Source organism: Cordyceps fumosorosea (genome assembly GCF_001636725.1).
Source record: "Cordyceps fumosorosea ARSEF 2679 chromosome Unknown scaffold_11, whole genome shotgun sequence".
Lineage (NCBI taxonomy): Eukaryota > Fungi > Ascomycota > Sordariomycetes > Hypocreales > Cordycipitaceae > Cordyceps > Cordyceps fumosorosea.
Genome location: NW_017387311.1, coordinates 717967 through 738898, shown reverse-complemented (window position 1 = coordinate 738898; position 20932 = coordinate 717967). Strand labels below are relative to the sequence as shown.

At 54.3% G+C, this 20932-nt stretch overlaps 8 protein-coding genes across 8 annotated transcripts; 2 read left to right on the top strand and 6 right to left on the bottom strand.

Moving 5' to 3' along the window:
* Nucleotides 1-208: 208 nt before the first annotated feature.
* On the bottom strand, nt 209-1463 carry ISF_05030 (Galactosyl transferase; the record flags this gene model as incomplete). Its single annotated transcript, XM_018848635.1, has 3 exons — nt 209-879; nt 952-1277; nt 1336-1463. 3 exons carry the CDS (start codon nt 1461-1463, stop codon nt 209-211), a joined length of 1125 nt encoding a protein of 374 aa, XP_018704361.1.
* Nucleotides 1464-2148: 685 nt separating this feature from the next.
* ISF_05029 (Carboxylesterase, type B) lies at nt 2149-3832 on the bottom strand (the record flags this gene model as incomplete). Its single annotated transcript, XM_018848634.1, has 3 exons — nt 2149-2387; nt 2437-3242; nt 3294-3832. 3 exons carry the CDS (start codon nt 3830-3832, stop codon nt 2149-2151), a joined length of 1584 nt encoding a protein of 527 aa, XP_018704360.1.
* Nucleotides 3833-4371: 539 nt separating this feature from the next.
* Nucleotides 4372-5828, top strand: ISF_05028 (C6 transcription factor; the record flags this gene model as incomplete). The annotated part of the gene is made up of 2 exons (XM_018848633.1): nt 4372-4527; nt 4596-5828. 2 exons carry the CDS (start codon nt 4372-4374, stop codon nt 5826-5828), a joined length of 1389 nt encoding a protein of 462 aa, XP_018704359.1.
* Nucleotides 5829-5909: 81 nt separating this feature from the next.
* On the bottom strand, nt 5910-7329 carry ISF_05027 (Batten's disease protein Cln3; the record flags this gene model as incomplete). Its single annotated transcript, XM_018848632.1, has 2 exons — nt 5910-7135; nt 7215-7329. 2 exons carry the CDS (start codon nt 7327-7329, stop codon nt 5910-5912), a joined length of 1341 nt encoding a protein of 446 aa, XP_018704358.1.
* Nucleotides 7330-8090: 761 nt separating this feature from the next.
* Nucleotides 8091-8992, top strand: ISF_05026 (cytochrome C1 heme lyase; the record flags this gene model as incomplete). Its single annotated transcript, XM_018848631.1, has 2 exons — nt 8091-8653; nt 8710-8992. 2 exons carry the CDS (start codon nt 8091-8093, stop codon nt 8990-8992), a joined length of 846 nt encoding a protein of 281 aa, XP_018704357.1.
* A 260-nt stretch (nt 8993-9252) lies between these two features.
* Nucleotides 9253-10716, bottom strand: ISF_05025 (DUF647 domain-containing protein; the record flags this gene model as incomplete). Its single annotated transcript, XM_018848630.1, has 2 exons — nt 9253-10509; nt 10570-10716. The coding sequence occupies 2 exons, from the start codon at nt 10714-10716 to the stop codon at nt 9253-9255; spliced, it is 1404 nt and encodes a 467-aa protein (XP_018704356.1).
* A 345-nt stretch (nt 10717-11061) lies between these two features.
* Nucleotides 11062-12341, bottom strand: ISF_05024 (diphosphomevalonate decarboxylase; the record flags this gene model as incomplete). The annotated part of the gene is made up of 2 exons (XM_018848629.1): nt 11062-12166; nt 12280-12341. The coding sequence occupies 2 exons, from the start codon at nt 12339-12341 to the stop codon at nt 11062-11064; spliced, it is 1167 nt and encodes a 388-aa protein (XP_018704355.1).
* Nucleotides 12342-16726: 4385 nt separating this feature from the next.
* On the bottom strand, nt 16727-18988 carry ISF_05023 (glycosyl transferase group 1; the record flags this gene model as incomplete). Its single annotated transcript, XM_018848628.1, has 8 exons — nt 16727-17297; nt 17348-17471; nt 17531-17646; nt 17689-17945; nt 17996-18198; nt 18252-18532; nt 18577-18929; nt 18977-18988. 8 exons carry the CDS (start codon nt 18986-18988, stop codon nt 16727-16729), a joined length of 1917 nt encoding a protein of 638 aa, XP_018704354.1.
* Between the last annotated feature and the right edge of the window lie 1944 nt (nt 18989-20932).

The window sequence follows — 20932 nt, the reverse complement described above, 5'->3', positions numbered from 1 at the left end:
GTAATAGCGGCAATCATGGCTTGAGATCGACAAGCTCGGCGCAGTATCATCACATCCTCCTCCATCTACCTTTACAGTCAACACGGTGGATGATTCCATGGTCGAGAAGACCATACAGATTACATTGCAACAACACATAATACCTAGGAAGCGTTACTAGAAATAGAAATCTACCATTCTATTAGCTCCCACTCGCCCGTCGCCCACCTCAACCCATCAGCTCGGTTTCATTCATGAGAAACTCCGCCTTGGTTGCCACAAACTCCTCGTGGAAATACTCCAGGTACGGGCCTGGCATCTGTCCTCCCGCAAAGACCTTGAGCAACGAGTCCTTGCCCGTCCACACGTGGCGCACAAACGTGCCGTCGCAACCCGCGTGCGCCTCGGGAAACCCGTTGGCCTCGTCGCATGGCAGCTCCCGAATGATTTCGGCGTAGTCGTACCGAACATATGTGCCGAACCCGCCCTGGTCCGTCGGCCGGCCCGGGTTGTTGGTCCGGAACTTGGTGCACTCCGGGTAGCGCCCGCCCTCGTTGGGGCAGTCCTCCCACGCAGCCAGCACCTCGAATGTCCTCGGGTTGTTTTGCGCCACGAGGAACCCCGTGTTGAGGTATCCCTTGCCAAACTCGTCCTGATTCGCCTCGTGCGTCGGATCGAAGGCGAGGGCAAGCGAGTTGGAGGCTGGGCTGAGCTGCCAGTAATTCATCAGCCACTCGAACGGCAAGTCCAGATTTCTGAACAGCGCATCCGAGTCCAGGTAGATGCATGCCTGGTGCTTGGCGAGTAGCTTTGCAATAACAGCCGGCTTCTTCCAGGAAGTGCGGCGATCCTCGTACTCCCCCACTACTATATAGTAGTACTTGTATCCGTGTATTTTACCTGTCAGTCGTGTTAGCTAGTTATTTCCGGGACAATGCAAACGACAAACGGCAAACAGCAAACGCGACTCACTATACAGCCAGTGATTTAGGATCCCAAGCGACAGTCCGTGCACAGATTCTGCGTTTTGCCAGCTCATGAAGTTCGGTCCAAATATTTGACCAGGGACGTCGAAGGCTCGATCGTCAAAGTCGATGATGCAAAGGTCCTTGCCAAGCCCAGCATGCCATGCGATGTCCTCCGGCAGGTGCCATTCCATTGCCCCAAACGGCGAGTATTTCGGTGTGTCAGGCAGTACCGACGGGTTCTGCAACCTCTGGAAATAAAAGTCAATCCAGGGCTTCGAGGTTTTCGTCGCGGTTTCGAAGGCGACTTGGTGTAGTATCACCAGCTCTCGACTGCGCAGGCGTTATTAGCATCCGTCGTTCGGGGGCTGACCCTGCAATGGCAGCTCACCTAGTGCCGGCGAGAATATCCTGACTCGTTAATCTAAAGTAAACGAGGGTGAAAAATAAGAAGAGAAGTGTGACAGTGATGGTCGCCCACCAGAAACGACGCGATCCATAGCCACGAGTAGCAAGCATTGTATCGATTCGAATATATCTAAAGGGTAGAAGAGTGGGATAGACAGAGGCGGAGGAGTTTTTGTCGGTCTCGGTCGTAGGTATTTATGAGAGAATCTGATGTTGTTGCGATACGAAGGTGCGAGGTCCAGAGCAAACAGCTGCGCGCCAAGCCGCTGCTCTCCAGGTTGAGAAGGAAGAGGCGAGTGCGCATGCTGAACAATCTAGTGTCACTTCGTTTCGGCAATGCACACCATCCACAACATACCAACATCAGCCTCACTTGGATCTCGATGAAGACGCTGCATCTTCTCTGTTTGCGGCTCGAAGGGCGGAGCGCATACGTACATGCATTACTCACCAGGTGGTGATTGCATATCGTAGGCAAGCTTGCGATGCACAAACGGGGCATATTTCAACATGCAAATCGCATCATGAAACAACTTGACTCACTGCGAGTCTCGTGCGAGATATTTTCTTTGCCTGTATTCGGGGCAGCACCAAGGACAAATACGAACGGAGCTCTGCAACGTTGGACGCCGGAGAGACGCCGCTCGTTTGCACGTCACTGCGCAGAGGAATTGTATGCTGAGTCAGTCTGTCTCCCGTATAATGCTAAAGAAACATGCTTTTTCTTCCGTTTGTCCCCAGGCTCGAGCTATTTTGGTAAATGTCATTTTCTCTCCGCAATAACGCAATGTTAACTTTAGGCTCCGTTCTCCTTGTCCAGGACCATGGAATCGATGGTACTGCATCTGGCCTGCAGATCCTCCGGAAGTACGATGTGGACAAACTCGCCAGTGATGTTATACATGTCTCTACTGCTCCCGTAAACCGGCCAATCAATATCTCTACCATGCAAGAAGTTGATAATCTTGTCTTGATACGCCAACGCCAGCTCTGGGTCATCCACTGGCGTGCTGCCCTGATCCACGTAAAAGTAATCTGTGGCGCCTCGTCAGTACAGCCCGCCGATCACGCACCGTGGACTTACAGGGAACGTCCTGCCCATGCGCTGCGGGAGGAATCGAATTAATGTAGAAGTGCGTGCGATCGGGGAGCGCATTCGCCAAATTGTACGCCGGGCAGGCAAACACGACGTCGGTCGTCCAGTCCCACGCGAGCTGGGCTGGCACCTGTGGGTGATATCGTGCTTGAATAAAAGAGATTGTTTCATCGCTCGCGCCGGGAAGCATACGGCGCACAAGGGCAGGGAACGCGTTCGGCATGTCGTCGTCGCTGGACGTGTAGAGGCCCTCGTTGGCCATGGTGCCCACGATCAGGCGCTTCAGCCCGCGGTTGACCTTCCCGTCGCCGAGCAGACGAGCAGGGATGTCCGCAAAGTCTCGTCCATCAGGCGCAAGGCCAAAGCCGATACCTGGACCAAAGTTGCCGCCTCCGCTCCCGGCGTCGGTGTTGTTGATGAGGACGTGGTTGACGGCCTTGAGGTCCGCCTCTGACAGGTTTCGGAGACACTCCATCGACGTGCAGTTGGCCGTTTTCAACACCGCTTGGAACACGTCTTCTTGCCGAGATGCGACGTCTCGGCGTGGAGGCGCCGCAGGTGACGCGATGAACGCCTGCTGGAAGGGAAGGGCTGCCTCGCCGGACTGGAGGGTGGTAAGATAGTAGAGTATCCCCGCACCAGCACTCTCTCCAATGACCGAGAATCGAGAGGCGTCGCCGCCGAATTTGTGAATGTACTTGGCCGTCCACTCGGCGGCTGCGAGCGAATCAAAGAGCCCGACGTTGGCGTCCATGTCTTGCTTGGCCGAGTACATGAAGCCGCTGACTCCAAGCCTGCCGAGCGTTAGCTGTATCACCAAGCATGAAGATGAAGGCGGTTTTTACCTATAGTTGTTTACCACGAAGATGAATTTGCCCAATCCCGCAGCCTTGATGCGATCAAACAGGCCCAAGGGGTTGATGAAGTACTCTTTGCCCCCGAATGCGTATGCAGACCCAGTAAACCACTGCAGAACCGGCACCTTGTCGCCTGCTCTCACATCTTCTGGCACAAAGACATCCAAGAACAGACAGTCTTCCACGCCAAATGTCGTACCGTTGATTTCTGTGAACGGGACCATCCAAGGCGCGGTAGAAATGCACGTCGAGTTCGACCTGGAGGCTCGGCCGTCCTGCACCCCGTCCTGCCGAGGCAGATCAGTGTCCGGTTTGCGAAAGCGCAGCTCCCCAGTCGGCGAGTTGGCGAAACGAATGTTTTTGTACACGGCCACGCGTTCGCCCGAAGCCGTCGTGTTGATGTATGTAGGGATATGCGTGGCATAGCCTAAGTCTACAAGACCGCGGGTAGGTGATGGGCACGGGACCGATTTCGAGGTGGCAATGCACTGCGCTAGAAACTGTGCAGCAAGGAAGAGTTGCTTCATCATGTCTGTTGTAAAATGGAGGTGTGCCGAGAGGAAGCCTGCCACAACAGTTATACAGCTTCGAGTACGATGGCCGTTGCCTTCTTATATACATTTGTCCCGGGTAGTTGCTTTTCTTCTGTAGGCGTGGGGGCTATGGTCAGTGTGCTTTCAACGGAACGTTGAAAGGGAAAACGACGTTGGCGGCAGACACCAAGTTTAGGCTGCAATGAGACAAAGAAAAAAGAAGCATGCGCCCTTTAGAACATATCTTGTGTGTCATTATGCAGCTCAAACTATTCCGCATCCCAGCCTTTCTTACTTGCAGCCCGCCCTTTTCATCATGTCCCAAAAGGGAAAACGAGATGTGCGCCACAGTCCCACCACATCTCTTCAGCCGCACTTGTCCGATGAATGCGACCATGAAGATGACGTCGCCCCAAACACAAAATTCTTACTAGCCCATCACATAAGAAGTTCATCGGTTCAATGCCTCGTTTCCCTCATTCGGAGGCTGCTGCACCATCAAGTAGACATCGACGCCGCGTGGCTGCATCACCATGTCACCGCTACCGAGCGAAAGCAAGACAGAGCCGGCCTACCAGGTCATCTCGTTCCAGCCCCATCGCGAAGCGCAGGCTCGCAAATACATCACGCGCAAGTCGCACCGCAAATCGCGAGGCGGCTGCTTGGGATGCAAGCTGAGCAGAATCAAGGTTCGTTCATATCTGCCGGATATCCGGAAGTGCCTCCCGGCCGAAGCCACCGACTAACCCGCTCTCAGTGCGATGAGGGCAAGCCTTCCTGCACAAGGTGTCTCCGATGCAACGCGGAATGTCAGTACTCTGCGTCCGGTAGATCCAAACCAGCTCGCAAGCCCGCCCCGTCGAAACGAGGGGATGCCATCGGCGCGACAACCGCCCTCACCCCCTACACGCCGCCGTTCGCCTTCGCCCAGCCCTCAGCCATCGCGCTGGCCAACACCTACCTGCAGTCCAAGTCCCCCGCGCGAGGCGTATCGCGCGTCTCCCTCCTTCACCACATCAACCAGCACTTCCACGCCCCCTCCACCGGTCTCGAGACCGCCTGCGGGCAGATGGCCTTCATCGTCGGCCTCGGCGCCAGCCGCCCTTACCTCCTCGACGTGACCCTCGCCGTGGCCGCCTGCCACCTGCGACACATGTACCAGACCAACAACGACGACGATGCCGCCGTATCCGCGTGCCGCGTCGCGGAGCACTACCAGCAGTCGCTCGCCATCCGCAGCTTCAACCGCGCGCTAGGAGAGCCGCTGGACCAGGAGGCCTCCGACTCGGTGCTCATCTCCTCCATGATGTTCAACCTCCTCTCCTTTGCGCTCGACGACGACGATGACCCGGCACGGTCCTGGGTCTTCACCGCCGCGCCGGACCGCCTCGCGTGGTTCTCGCTGAGCATGGGCCTGGCGCCGCTGCTGGAGCGCACCAAGCGGTTCCACGACCGCTCCATCCTCCGCCACATCTTTGACGCCTCCGATGACGAGCGGAAGACGTACCACGGCGACGGGGCAAAGTCGCTGTCGAGGGTACCGCCGCACTGGCTTCGCCTGTGCGGGCTCGATTACGCTTCCGCCGACCCCGATCACATCTTTTACGAACCGGTGCGCGTCCTCGCCGAGTTGGTGTCTACCCCGGTCAGCCACGAATCGTTCTTCCTGTACATGGCCTTCTTTGGCAAGGTCGGGGTCGCGTTCCGCTCCTTGCTGGAGCACGACAGCGAGCCGGCCATGTGGCTCTTGGGGTACTGGCTCGGGCTTCTGTGTCGCTTCGACCAGGTCTGGTGGCTCAGCGGCAGGGCGAGAAGGGACTATCGCGCCATCTGCATATGGTTGGATAAGCGTAAAGTGCGACGAAGGCCGGAAGCGGAGGGACTAATGTGGAGGCAGCTCATGGTTGATCTCGAAGGCGCCACGCAGCAGGCGGTTGAAGTCAAGGTGAAGGGCTTCAAGAGGCCCGAACCAACTGAGATCTTAGCTTAGGCCGTGTATCATGAAATGTAATGTATTGAATATGGCACCAAATATCGTTCCTATGATGAGTCGCTCTCTATCATGACCAAGTCACCTCTGTTGAGCCTTGATCTGTTTACACCAATCCCGACCGTGAGCTACTTGGTAGTTGCAGAGGCCAATCTCCATGATGATCCCCAGGAGGGCCGCGATGCAGATACCGCCGCTATCGCTGACGGTGGTGGCACTCAGACTAAACTCACGCTCCTCCTCCGGCACATTCTCCATAATCTCGGCAAAACAGTTGACGTAGACGGCGCCGCCCAGCAAGCCCTCCCAGAATATGATGATGAAGACGATATACACGGAAGGGATGAAGAAGGTCATGGCATGCATCGTCAGCAAGGCGAGATTTCCAATCTGCAAAAATGAAGGTAGGTACAAGTGATGAATGCGGACAAAGGATATGGACGATCGGGAGATGAAGACACCGAGCTGGTAGAGGAAGCCGTAGAACGGGTAGAACTCGCGGAACTCGGTGAAAGGCGACTCGGCGAGGGGGAAGAGGAGCGTGGGGGCAACACCTTGGTTGATGGTGTACTCGGCGACATACACGAGGAAGAGCGGGAGCATGTACGGAATCACCAGTAACTTTGCGCGTCTCAAGTTGGCCTTGAGGGCCGAAAGCTCCGAGGCGCCGTGCGCCGCCGCCGCCCGAGCACGCATAGGGCCCAACAGCGCCGCCGTCGCTGAGCTCTCCTCCTCCTCCCCCTCCGCGGCACCACCATCCGTTTCCATCGGCGCGCTGTAGCCCGGCGCGCCGCCCGCCTTCCTTCGCAGCGGCGCCTGGGGCAGCACGCCAAAGAAGCTGACGAGCATGACGACCGGCAGGGCCGCCGCGACCAGCAAGCTACCGCGGACGCTGACCCCCCACCAGTCCGTGAGCGCGACGTAGAGCCCCGCGCCGACGAGCCCCGCGGCGCCGGTGCCGGACCCCCAGCCGGCGAGGCTGGTCGGGCCGTAGAAGTGGGCGAGGCCGAGGAAGCTGAGCTCGCCGCCGCCGCTGCTGAGGCTGGCGAGCACGACGCCGACCATCTTGGCGGCGACGGGGGCCGAGGGCGGCGTCAGCGCGACGAGGCACATGCCGCCGACGGAGAGCGCGCAGAGGACGGGGACGCGCGCGCGGTAGGGCACGCGGTGGACGAAGTAGGGGGCGACGAGCTTGGCGAGGAACGAGGGCACGACGTCGGCGAGCAGCACGACGCCCTTGGGGACGCTGCCGACGAGGTCCTGCGCGGCGGAGAGGATGATGACGTAGAGGACGTTGTTGATGAGGCCTGTCACAAGCGGCGGCGGTTAGGGTTGTTGTGGGATTGGACGGCGCGGGAGAGGAGGGAAGGTGGATGGGGACGTTACCGAGGAGCCAGAAGGCTAGGACGACCTTCATGTTGGGATGGTTAAAGAGGGCATTCAGGCGCGCGGCGTAGGCACCCCAGGAAGACGAGGGGCTCCCGGGGAGTGGGAGGCGCATGTGAGAAGAGGCTGAGATGTTTGTCATCTGAAGGTCTTCCTCGTTGTTGCTTTGCAGCAGCGCGGCATGATGGCTCGTCTGAGGTTTTCGAGTTGTAACTTGTCAAGTCCAGGCCTTGTCTCATCACGCGACAGTTCTGGGGCTGATTAGTGTTGTATCCTACTGTATGTACTGTAAGCCACCGCTGCACCGCTGTGATTGGGAAAGCCAAGCGCTTCAACAGCAGCATCACGCAGGAATTTCCCAACGGCTACATTAAGCGTAAAAGGGTCCGTCTTTCTACTCATAGCCCTGTGATTCACTATTTACTCACATGAAAGCGTGGTCCATTCAATTCCTGTATCCCCCACTATCTTAAGTACCTAGCTGGCGCCGTCTTATTCCATTATCTTCCTGCGTAAGTTTCCTGCGACCAAAAGCCGACCATCAGCATCAGGGCGTGACAGAGAAAACTGCCATCTTTGACCATTTCGCCTCCATCATTTTCGGGGAATTGCATCGGGCTGTTTTTCAAAAAGCACAAAATACCGTGAATCATCATGAATTTGACATGCACTCATCAACCCGTTGCTAGCACGGCCCACTTTTAGCCGGCGCAGCTGGGGGGACTTTTTTTTTTTGTTCAGATGGCATCTTCACCAGACAGACATTCTTCTACGAACAATCTTGCATCAGTCTCTTCAGCCGTGTTCCTCATCTCGCCCCTTCTCTAGCTAAACCACACTCACCTCAGACCATACAAACCCTGACCGAACCGCACAATGGCTGCCGACGCCTGCCCCGTCGACCACAAAAGCCGCGAAGCCTGGCTCGAGCAGGCCAGGGCCGCGGAAGCCTCCAAGGCCGCCGCCGCCGCCTCCTCCTCCTCCTCTGCAAAGCAATGCCCCGTCGATCACACTGCTCAAGCGCCCTCGTCTTGGGGTGCGCGTCTATCCTCTCTCCTCTGGTCATCGCCGTCGCCACCCGCCGCTCCCGTAGCGCAGCCCAGCCGCTCCGCTCCTGGCCTCGACATCGACCGCGTAGTCTCCACGATCCCGCGTGTCGCCTCCAGTGACGCCTCCTCCTCCTCCTCCTCCTCGCCATGCCCCGTGGAGCACGGTGCGTCGGCCAACCCCGCCAACAGCGAGCTCGAGTCCGGCGCCGACGCCGCCTCCGGAAACTGGGTGTACCCCTCGGAGAAGATGTTCTTCGACGCCATGCGCCGCAAGGGCTACGACGCCCGCGTCGCTGACATGAAGACCGTCGTACCCATCCACAACGCCGTCAACGAGCGCGCCTGGAAGGAGATCAAAGAGTGGGAGGCCCCCTACCTCGCCCAGTCCCAGTGAGTCTTGCCCTTCTCCTTTAAGTTTGGGCTTTTTGCTAACCGCACGCCTTCAGATGCGGCGGACCACGACTCGAATCCTTTGCCAACAAGAACGACCGAATGACGCCCACGGCGCGCCTCAACACCATCCTCGGCTTCACGGCGCCGTTTGACCGCCACGACTGGGTCATTGACCGCTGCGGCACGCGGGTCGAGTATGTCATTGACTTTTACGCCGGTCGCCCGGGCGGCGCGGGCGCGGCGCCGGGGCCCAGCTTCTACCTGGACGTCCGGCCAAAGCTCAACACCTGGGAGGGCGTCAAGATGCGCGCCATGCGCTGGGCGCACCTGGCCTGAGCAGGTAGCTTCCCCCTGTGATCCAACGCACCATGATGAATGACTGACGCGGAAGGCGAGCGTTGAGCATCTCCTGTACCACAATGTATAAAGACATATAGACATCAGGGCATACCTGCCACTTGTATAACTAGTTATAGTGTGTTAATAAAGCAAAATGTATTCACAGTATGCCTGTGCGTAGAGGTATAAGACACGTTACGCCGTGTGACAAGCCATCTTAGGTTTTCGTTCCGCCGCTCTTCCACCACCTCACCCGACTAATACACCTTTGTGTTCAACTTGCGAGCCACCAGTCGGACTGGCGCAGCCGTCTCCAGCGATTGCGTAGACAAGTCCCAGCCCTTTTCGATCATGCTCTCCCACAACTCTTTGTTGCTGAACTTCATTCTATACCCGTGAGTGTCGCTCTCTTTGCATCTAAACATGCTCTCCAGCTCTGATGTGAAGCCCATCTTCTTCTGCATGGCCCAGGCTATCTCTACAGCCTCGAACCAGGCCATAACTGCCTGTTCCGGCAAGACATTATCCCACAGAATGATTCGAATCATTGTATTCTTGCGTGGTGCTGCTGGCGTCACGGCGATAGAGTAACTGTCGCCGTCGAGGATCTTGACTGGGCCGGTCGAGCTGCTCATCGCGTGTCCAAAGCTCTTAGCCAGTTCGATCTTAGCGACTTTCTGGCCCTGTCGATTTGAAATGAGGGGAGTCCAAACGATGATCCATTCGCGTTTGGAGACCTCTGCGGGAGACAGCACCTTTCCGGTCCGTAAATACTCTTGGAATAAAATGGTGGCACGCTGTCGATTCAAGGTGGTCATCTGCACGCTGCGGACACCAAGATAGTTCATCCAGAGATGACCGAAAACGAGAAGAGTCATCAGGCAAACAACACTTCGAGGGTTCTGAATCAGCTTAACGACAAACGTCCCGACCAGGAGCCCAATAAGCCCCACGGCGGTCTCCTGGCTGGCCTCCTTCGCATTCAGCTCCGCCAGGTTGTCGTGCTTCGCAAAGTGCATGCTCAGCGCAGCCTTGCTCGCGCCCGCCGAGACGCCGCACAGCGCACGCAGCGCCTCGCCGAGGCTCAGCGCGGCCACCTTGCCCCACGGCGACAGGTACGGGCTGCCGAGCTCGAGGAAGAAGGCCGTGTCATTGAACAGGTCTGCCAGGAACCGGTACCGCTTCGCGTCCGGCTCTATGCGGAGGCCGAAGCGGTGGGCGAACGCAATCGTCGCGACGCGCGAGGTGGCGTCGCGCAGGATGGTCAGCAGCAGCGCAAAGGTGGCCGACGAGTTGGCGTCGCCGACGCCGAGGCCCTGCAGCAGGGCCCGGCTGGCGAGCAGCGAGGTGATGGTGGAGAAGAAAGCCTGCAGGGAGTCGAAGGTCTGGTAGGCGAAGTAGTCGGAGGACACGGAGTGCGGGAAGCCGACGGGCAGGAAGGAGTCGGACAGAATCTTCTTCCATTCTCGCAGCGAGCGGGAGAAGAGGTCGTTTGTGTGGCCCTCGGGGCGGATCTGAAGATGGTTGGTTAACTTGGATGCACAGCGATGAGAGGGCGGAGAAGGTCTATTTACGTGGATGATGCGACCGCTCGGTTCATAGAGCCATTTCTGCTGTACATGGCCTGACTTGTCTAGTTCAGAGATCTCGACCTCACTACCGCTGGAGATGAGTGTAGCTACCGCAGCTGCGGTTGGCTCTGGGAGTTCAGCTGGCGCCATCTGTTCGGGCCACCAGAGGTGGGCTTGAGGGAAGTTGCCACGAAATGATGGATGAAATTTTAAGTCGCAATATCTATAATCCCGGGTGATTAACCAATGGGAGAAGATCTGTCTGCAGGACTGATTCTGTAGGATGTGCGGTTGATGTAGGATGTTGAAAGTGAACGCTGTTTGAGATCTATGTCGGCCCGCCATGAGTGAGCTCCACGCAACCAAACGCAAGCCAGCTGGCATAACCCAACAGCACGACACTCGCGTTTTTCTGTCCGTTTGCTTGAATACTTTTGTTTATGCAAATTGTATAAGTTTCTATTTATAGATAATTAAGATGACGCTTTCTGCAATTTATCGCTTCACAGTCTCGCCGTTGGCATCAATCAGAAACTCCTCCGTCTTGATGGGACCCTCCCCAACACCAGTCATGATAACGCGCGTCACGCCATCACGAAGGATTTCAGCAACAGTCTCGTCCAAAACGCCAGCGCTGGAGCCGACGCCGGCTTTCCAGCCAGAAGTGCTGCCAAGGGTCTCTGAGAACGCGCCGAGAACGGCATCCTTGTTCTCCTCAAGGTAGTAAACAACGCAGTTCGGGCCGGCATCGAAGGTATAGGCGGCGACCGTCTTGCCAGCCTTGGTGTTGATAGACTCGACAGCGCGGATGGCAGCGCGAGAGACGTCATTCATGTAGAAGATGGGGGGGTATGTATCGGCGCAGCACGCGTGGAACGAGTTGGAGTCGCGCATGGAGACCTCGGCAAACTTTTCAAAGTCGCGGTTGTGGATGGCCTCCTCCATGGCCACCATGTTATCCGGGACGATGCGCTCGATGCGCTCCTTGAAGAGGCCCGACGTGGCCACGGTCTGCTGCATGCCCGACGTGGAGGACACGCCCTTCTTGGCGGCGCTGGCCACGAGGATCAGGGCGCGCATGCTGGGCCAGTGCGAGGCCTCAGCGACGAGGTCAGCCTTGGAGTCGCTGCCGTCCGCCTTCTTGCCCATGCGCCAGGCGACGTAGCCGCCAAAGAGACTGCGGCAGGCAGATCCGGAGCCCTGGCGGGCGACAAGAGAGAGGTCGGCGGGCGAGTCGGGGAGCGCGTAGAGGTTGGCGATGGCCTGGACGAGGGCGGCGAAGCCTGCCGCCGAGGATGCAAGGCCAGCAGCGGTTGGGAAGTTGTTCTCGGAGACGATCTTGAGCGGCATCGCGGACAGCTTGGGGAGCGAGGAGTTGGCGGCTTCCAGGGCCGCGCGGCGGGCGCGCAGCTCGCGGAAGCAGGCCTGCGTCCGGGCGCCCGAGATGTCGGAGGGCTCGCCGTTGAGCGTCAGGCTGTCCTCGGCGAAGGCGGTCGAGCACGAGGCCGTCGTGAGCGTGCGGAGGTCGGCCTGGGAGAGAGTCACGGATATGGAGCTGTTGGTCGGGAGGTTCAGCTTGGCATCACGCTTGCCCCAGTACCTGTCGAGTCGGTCATTGTTAGCATTGGCGCGAAACAGTCGTTCGCCGTTTTAGGGGTTCGCTCTGGCGTGGTCCCGTCTGAAGAAAAAGGGGGCGTCGGGAGGAAGACGAACTTGACGACGGCAATGTTAACGGGGGCCGTGGTACCGGCACGGTAGACGGTGGTATCAGCCATTGTGAATGTGGAAGGTCTATCGCGATTGCTGCTGACGACAGGAGGGGTAGTTTGTCGTCGTTAGGAGGAGATTTTGTTGGAGAAAGCGGTGTCGATGCAGGGGTAGCGATGGCTACCTTAATGCGGGGTGTTAGTACGAAGAACATAGGTATAGTATACTATTAATACTACTATTATAAAATACTCTTTAGTATATTTTTAATTTTTATATTTATAACTTAAGTTTAAATAATTTAATTTTTAGTATTCTTTTTAAATATTTTTATTTTTATATTTATTATTATTTTAAATTAGTAACTCTTATTTTATATAAATCCTTTTAATAAACTTTTTAAAAATATTTAATATTATTAATAATTATATTTTTATTAATACTTTTATATTATAAAATATATTAACTTAATTCTTCTATATACTTTCTATATTTAACTTTTATTATTAAAGTTCTTATTTACTTTAAAAGTTTATCTTTTTTTTTATTTTTATATTAACTATTCTTTTTAACTATTATTAAGTAGTAAGTAGGTATTTTATAACGGTTTAGTCTTATTAGATCACTTAAGGATAAGAGGAACTTTGTAGAGCTAAGTATATACACTATCGGCTCAGGTATTGTGCGCAGGCGAATACTAGGATTTACCTCCAACCGCTGCATAGTATATTGCTTCGTCAAGGAGCCCCATGTTTCTTCTTCCCGATGGATCTCGTAACCTGCTTGCTCCTTTATGACAGTCAAATGGATAGTATGATTCATTAGCTGAAAAACAATTTACTACGCATAGACACACGGCTGGAGAGTTGCTGTTAGATACGTGGGAATGTATTCAAATTGAGACGGGGTCTGCGCAGATCATTAAACGCAATCTAATGATGCTATTCCTTGCTACCCAGTTCGTCTTGAGCTGGGCAGTGCCTTCTCTCAGTTACACAACCCCGCATTTGAAACCCCACTATACTTTCACTTCGTAAATATCCCAAATAGGTAATTTACGAAACCAAGCGTCACTCTTGCTCCTCCAGACCAACTCGGCAGTGTCGCTGCTACATAAACCCTTACCAGCGCTCAGCTTTTCTTATTCCACTTCTTCTCTTATCAACACAGCACTGAACTTGCATTTGACGTTCAGTGAGGAAGAATCACGATCTCATCGCTTATATCCTTTGTTAAAACTTCTCTTATTCAAAGTTTTCAGATGGCAGGCACGAGTGAGATGCCGCAGAGAGCCATCCACGCAAAGCGCGACCCGGCGTGCGCTATTGAGAGCAACGCCCACGAAGCTGAGCTGGATTGCGAGCAACACAACCAGACGCCAAAGTTCTCGGACTATCTCAGATTGTTCACATACGCGACAAGATGGGATATGTGTGTCTACTCGTTTGCTGCCTTGGCGTCACTAGGTGCCGGAATCACCCTCCCTCTAATGAATATTGTTTTTGGACAACTAGTCGGACAGTTCACCAACTACTTTTGAGACTCTTCCTCCATCTCCAACGGAGAGTTTCGAAGGATTCTGAACCAGCAAGCGTTGTACATTCTGGCTCTTTTCATTGGCCGGTGGGGTCTGAACGCTGTCAACAAGTTCTGCTCTCGAATAATTGGTATTCGCCTTTCGTCCGCCATTCGAGTCCACTACTTGTCGTCCCTCCTGAAACAGCCCATTCATGTTATCGACTCGATGCCGGCTGGGGCACCGGCGAATGATATAACTGCGACAACGAATACACTGCAGCTCGGCATTTCCGAGCGTCTCCGAACATTCTTGCAGTTCAATGGCACGATCTGGGGTGCCTTGGCTATTGCCTTTACCTAGAGCTGGGACATCACATTGGTGACTTCTTCCTTGATCCTTTACATACTGCTTGTATTGTCCGTGGTTCTCCCCCCTATCCTCAATGGACAGACAGCAGCTACTCAGGCTGATGCCGAAGGGACGGCAATTGCTAGCGAGGCTCTAGGAGCAATTCGATTGGTCCTAAGCTCGAACGCCCAAGATAAGATTACGTCGCGATACGAGAACTGGGTACACAAAGCAAGACAGCACTGCCAAAAGATTGCACCATTTGTTGGCACTCAATTTGGCATGGTGGTATGCGCATCTCTTAAGAACACACATCTACAGCGCGCATAACTGACTTGAAAACAGTTCTTCGGGGTATTTGGAGCTTTCGGTCTGGCTTTCTGGTACGGAGCCCAGCGCTATGTTGCTGGGGTAATCGACGATGCTGGAGTGGTCGTTGTCGTACTGATGTCCGCCATGATGATTCTTACGTCACTTGAGCGAATATCGACGCCTCTGATGGCTGTTAGCAAAGCCATGGTTGCCGCTTGCGAGCTTTTCACCGTTATCGGCACGCCCAAGTCGGCTACTGGATCTCTGAAGCTAGAAAGTGCCTCCCACGATCTAGTCTTCCAAGATGTCACGTTCGAGTACCCAAGTCGCCCTGGTGCCAACGTTTTGAATGCGTTGAGTCTTCGCTTCCCAGTAGGCAAAAATACCGCCATCGTTGGCCCGTCTGGCTCAGGCAAAAGTACTTGTCGGCCTTCTAGAACGCTGGTACTCACTTCGGAAGGCTCACGTCGTGCCCCGGCTTGTCGCTCAAGGCTCGAAGAGCTCTGATGAAGAAGTTAAAAATGCAGTTGGTGCTCGTGAAGCTGTCGGGCCAGTCGGGCTGGCCCTATCCGGATCTATTACGATTGGCGGCCACAACATAGAAGACCTCGATTTGCACTGGTGGAGGACGCAGATTGGCCTGGTACAGCAGGAGCCCTTTCTTTTCAACGACACCATTTACAACAATGCGACAAACAGTCTTACAGGAACTGTGTGGCAGAATGAAGCAGCCGAACTACAGCAAAAGCGAGTTATGGAGGCATGTCATGAAGTCTTGCGCATGACCTTATAAGTCGTCTGCCCGAGGTAAGACATCCTCTTCACACTAATTCAATAGTGCCTATCAGTGGCCTTTCTGACAGCCCCTACAGGGATATGATACTCGAGTGGGCGATGGGGGTGTGAAATTATCGGGCGGTCAGAAACAACGTTTGGCTATCCCCAGAAGCATCATCAAGTACCCCCAAAGTGTCATCCTCGATGAAGCAACAAGTGCAATCGATTCAAAAAACGAGAAGATAGTTCAGGCTACCCTCGACAGAGTCACAAAGAACCGTACTACGATCACAATTGCTCACCGTCTATCGACCATCAGGGAGGCCGACCACATCATCGTCTTGCAACACGGTCAGGCGGTTGAGCAAGGTACGCACCAAAGTCTGATAGCATCATCCGGCGTATATAATTCTTGGGTGCAGAGTTAGTCATTGCACGTGCCCTTGGGAAATGAATTCGTTCCGGTCGTGAGGACGCCAGACGCTGGATCGAGAACGATGGATGGCGAATCCAACCGGTCCGGCCAAAAAGAAACACCAGGCGATGAAAATGCCTCGAACATGAGCACGAATCCCCACGGCGTCGTGCATAGCTTCGGATTACTCTTGAAGCAGCAACGAGCTAGATGGATCTTCTATCTATGCATTGCTCTATCATCTATGGCTGTGGCAGCAGGCACTCCCATTCAAGCCTGGCTCTTTGCCCAACTCCTCGGTGTTTTCCTCTCGGATAATGTCAGCGACAGAGCAAACTTTTGGGGTCTAATGTGGGTTGCATTGGCTTCTTGGGTCAGCTTTTCCTATCTTTTGTTGGGCTGGACCGGCGTCTATCTTCAACAATACATCAGTGCAGTGTACAAGATCGATGATCTTACAGATATCATGCACCAGCGGATGTTTTTTTTTTATGAAGACGATAATTGGCACGGTACACTCAGTTTCCGGATAGCAAGTGATGCTAAGCAGCTTTGAAGAGCTTCTTGGAATGAACCTAGGCTTCCTGCTCTCAGAATGCTTCACCATCATTGGTTGCGTCATATTGGCTCTCTTCTTCGCTTGGGAACTGGGATTAGTTGCCTTGTTTGTCACCATGCCCATCATGACCGCTTCAGGTTACTGGAAGTACAGGCACGAGGTCCAGCTTGACCAAATGAACACAGCTGTTTTCATGGAAAGCTCCCAGTTCGCCACGGAAGCTGTTGGTGCGATTCGAACCGCATATGCGCTGACAAGGGAAAACTCCATCAAGCTGAGGTACAAGAAGCTTCTAGACAATCATATCTGCAAGGAGCGTGGATGTTCTCCTGACACCAACACGGCCAGCAACGTCTTCATCCGAACGGATTTAGGCGTCCACAGCTCCACCGCCGTGCGCTCGACTTTCGAAGCCTTGGATAGCAGGTAGTCAATTTGAGTGGGATACAGCCTCATAGAATCAGCTCAGCCAGACACCCTCTAGGTAGCTATGTAGCCCTGGCACCGAATCCTGACCCATGCGCTAGGCGGCCAGGCTACGAGGCAAACGATTCTCACCCTTTTCATAAGGCTTGCCAGCCGCCTCTCTCGCAAGGTCGCTCACCCATTGTCCATTGCCATGCTGCTGGCCGCTTGTGAAGCCGCTTGCCAGAAAGCACCAGGCAATCGCATTCCCAACAGTGCTCACCTCGTCACTGATGTTAGCCCTGGCCGCGGCGCCCATTTCAGCGTGAAGCTTGTCATCCGCCAAGAGCGCCGCGAGACGCGCCCCGGCCGTCTTCCAGTCACCAGGCTCGACGAGGTATCCGTTCAGCCCATGCTCGATCTGCAGCGGTATCCCGCCGACGCGGGATCCGATGACGGGGCGCCCGGCATGGAGCGCCTCCGTCACCTTCACCTCGAAGCCCTCCACCGTCGATAGTTGCAGGACCACGTGGGCGTTGGCCAGGAGCACGTTGAGGAGCTGGTCACCGGCCGCGAGGCGCATGACGCTAATGTCCCCCTCGAGGCTCGGGTACTCCGTCTTGATCTTGTGCACGGCCTCGCTGTAGACGGTCGTGCCATCGGGGTCGTCAATCGATCCATTTCCGCAGCTGGGTTGGTTAGCATGGCTTGCGGTCGAGCGTCGGTTGTTAATACGTACAGCACGAGCTGCGGCGGCTTCGATCGCTTGTCGGTGAACAACCGGCGGGACTCGGCATACGCGTCAATAACTATCGGGATCCCTTTCGAAGGGTCGAAGCGGGCTACTTGGATCACGTATTTGCCTAGTACGTCATCAACATTTCGATTCCAGTGCCAGTGGTTGTACTGCCAGCGTGCGTACGATTATCAAGAGGCCAGTCCAGACCTGCCATGCCTTGTGCATAGCACTGGGTATTATACTTGTGCATGTAGTAACGAGTATCCCAGTCACTCAAGCCCTTGTTCAATCCGTCGAGCCTAGTTGATCAGCCTCGTCATGAATGGAGAGGATTGACTTACCAATCACTCGTTGCAGGCAGGTAGAACAGTTTCTCTCGCGGGACATCCTGCGGCGCAAATGTCGAGATCGGGTGGGTAATAAACGCATCTGCCTCTCGGATGTGACTCCAGATGAAGTCCCAGACCCCCGCCTGAGGAGTCCCGGGCGTAGCAACGAGATCGCTTCTGACCTGAATGTGCAAGCGGAAAAGCACGGGACGTTCCTTGCATGCCTTCTTGGCAATAGGGACTAGAGCAATCATTTGAGGGTCATCAACCTGAGAACTTCAGTCAGCCGCAGGAGTGTAGACACGTGTCGACAACGTACGATAATTACATCGGCACCGCCATCCTCCGGAGATTGCAGAGGGCCTCCTTCATCGGACCAGTACAACTTCGCATTGTCCCTGTCCCATTGGATCACGGCAGCCAGATCCTCAGGAGGGATGTGCTGGTCCGGCGCAGCCACACCTTGCAAGACGTTGTGCATATTCTTGGTGATGCGAAAGACATTTGCTCGGGGCTTGGGGACTGCCTGATGTAAGAGTCGTTCAACAAAAGCGAATGAAGACGGTGAGACGCACCATACCACTTGACATCCAGGCCAACCAGGGCTGCGAGGCGAATGAGTGCGTGCCTCATGAGGGCAACGCCTCCCCCTTGCGGTGTGGCGCTGAAGAATGCCACCTTGGTACCGTTGACTTTCAGCTTGTCCGCGTAGAATTTCAGAGTCTCCCAGGACATCTCGGAGCAAATCTTGCGGTAATCTTCGAGGGCGCTGAGACAGATGCGTCCCCCAGCGGTGACGTCCACCTCGCCGTGCCAGCCTACCTGCAGCGCCGGGGTGGCCGAAGGGCCAAAGTATCTAGCACGATTAGCATCAATCATACATATGCCGCAATGACCTACGTGATGCATTTTCGAGCCATGGACTCGGCCTGTTCGTCATTGTTCTTGCTGCTCCACCTGTCGGAACGACGAGGAATCACGAATGGCACAATGTCGAGTTCGCGCCACAGACGTGAGCTGAGAAGAAGATGGTTTTGAGAAACGAGCAGAGGGATTCCAGCGCCAAGAATCTTGGTGTTATGTTTCTGGTTGTACATACGCAGGGTCCCGATAATCTCGCCGACAATCGCATCCGCGTTGCCTCCGGCACTCGACCAGGTGATAATATCTATGAGATATACTGCATCGCGAATCGCTATAGCGACATCACAACCGCGATCCGTACGCACGGCGGAAATTCCGATGAAGAGTTCCTACATGGCGTAAGTAGCAGAACCTCTTTGATTTCCGGTATACAAACAGTGCAATTCATGGCCACAGCGCAGTTCTCTAGGCCTCGTCGGGGTAAATTTTAGGATGCATTTTTGTAGAATTGTCGAGTCAAACGAGACGTGGTCCGCATAATAAATCAAACGTTAAACTGACCTGCGGCGTGATGGTGACGTGATAATGGCTGGCTTGCAGGTATGGAGGCGGATGAGGCGGCCCTCAGCCCTCCAACATGAAGCCACATTTTCGGAATGGCGCCAACCTTGCAACTGACAGTTTACGGAAGCGGCGCTGATGATATCAGATTTCCTGGAGAAGTCCACATACGTACCCAGTAGGTGCCTCGACTAAGACACCTCCTCCAAATGGGGGGCCGCTATCCCCGACCGTTCTTGCTCTGATCCTTTTGGTAGGTACCCATCACCACCCATCTTCGCTGCCAGGCACCCTGCCGGCAATCCTTCAGCGGGTAGCGGAGCACACCGAATGGCCGAAGGCTTAGGGAGTCAGATGATATCCTCTAAATCATCAGGCTACAGTGGCATTGCTGACAGGCACTCTCCTGCAGGTAGGGAAGAAAGACACTGGGCATGCTATGTACTGTATGTATGTATGTACGCAGGTACCTTAACTCCGTCTTAGCATTAGGTAGGTTATTAGTTGGGCTCATACTGCGCCGGGTAATACAACTCTGCCACCCACAGGCTATATACACCAAATATTCATGCAAATTAATTGCAGGAAACAACGTGATTCCTCTTTAGAATAAATAAAAAACATCGAAATGTTTATGTCTCCTGTACAGACTAGAAGACCTGACGTATCGTTGGGAAAATCTGCTACTCATGCACCAAAGCGCGGCCTAAATTCCGTACACACAATGGACGTCAGAAAGCCCCAAACATATCTAAAACGAAAAAATAAAGGTCAACAAAACTTTAATCCAAGATGGCTCGAGTCCGCAGGATGCATCGCTCATATATTCTGAAAAAAAAAAAAAACCTTGCGGCAAGCTGCGTTTTCTTGTCATATTTTTAGCCACCTTTTTATATCCCTAACAGGTGAACAATTCACTCTATTATCTCGGCTATTATTAGCTATACTTTGTGTAATTATCCTAATTACCCTAACTACCTTATTATGTGTATTTTCATTATATTCCTTCTGTTTCTAAGTCGGCTGGCTCGTCATTTCGCGGCGTTCCAACGGCCACAGCACGCTACCCTGTAGTAGTCGACGGCCAGGGTGAATCATCGGGGAAGGAACTCAACCAATTGTTATTGGTTTAATTCATTCAAGAAGATTATTTCGCGGATTTTTTCACTGTGACCTGGGCCTGGATGACTTTGATACGCCCCGTGGGGGATGCGGAGGCATTAGGAGTCGCAGCTCCTGTTGGCCGACCCGAATGTTTCACCACCGAACTTGAACTACACCAAATTAGAAACTTTTTATCAACTTAATAAGAATGATTTTATTCGGCTTCTTATCACAGTTCACGATGCTTCTCACCACTGAGTTTGGCCAGCGACATCGGACGCTCTGTTAGTTCGTCTGTGCACAACCCCGCTGTCGATCATCGTCCGGCGACGATCAAGACCTGGTGAGGGGTCGGCGCCAACCTCGGATCCGACCTTCACAAGCTTGGGGAGGTCAAGGGGAAGCCAAATGTACTCAGCAGAGATGCTTCTTTAAAACGGTGTGCCAGTGACTCAGAAATGATGAGCCACAGCAGCGGCGGATGGGTGATTAGGCATGAGTTGGCGCCGCCACAAGCCCTTCAACGCCGGCACATGCAATACACTCCAATAATATAGCCAGGGCTGTGTCACTCGTTACGGGAATACGCCCTTCGTCATAACGCCATAAGCGCTCGCTCTTGTCTTTGCCAAATTGGAAGTGGACGCGCTGCATTTCGGGCATTAGATCAGCCTCAATCAACAGATCCTTGAACAGCTGTTGTCAATATCGATGGTGTAGTTGATCG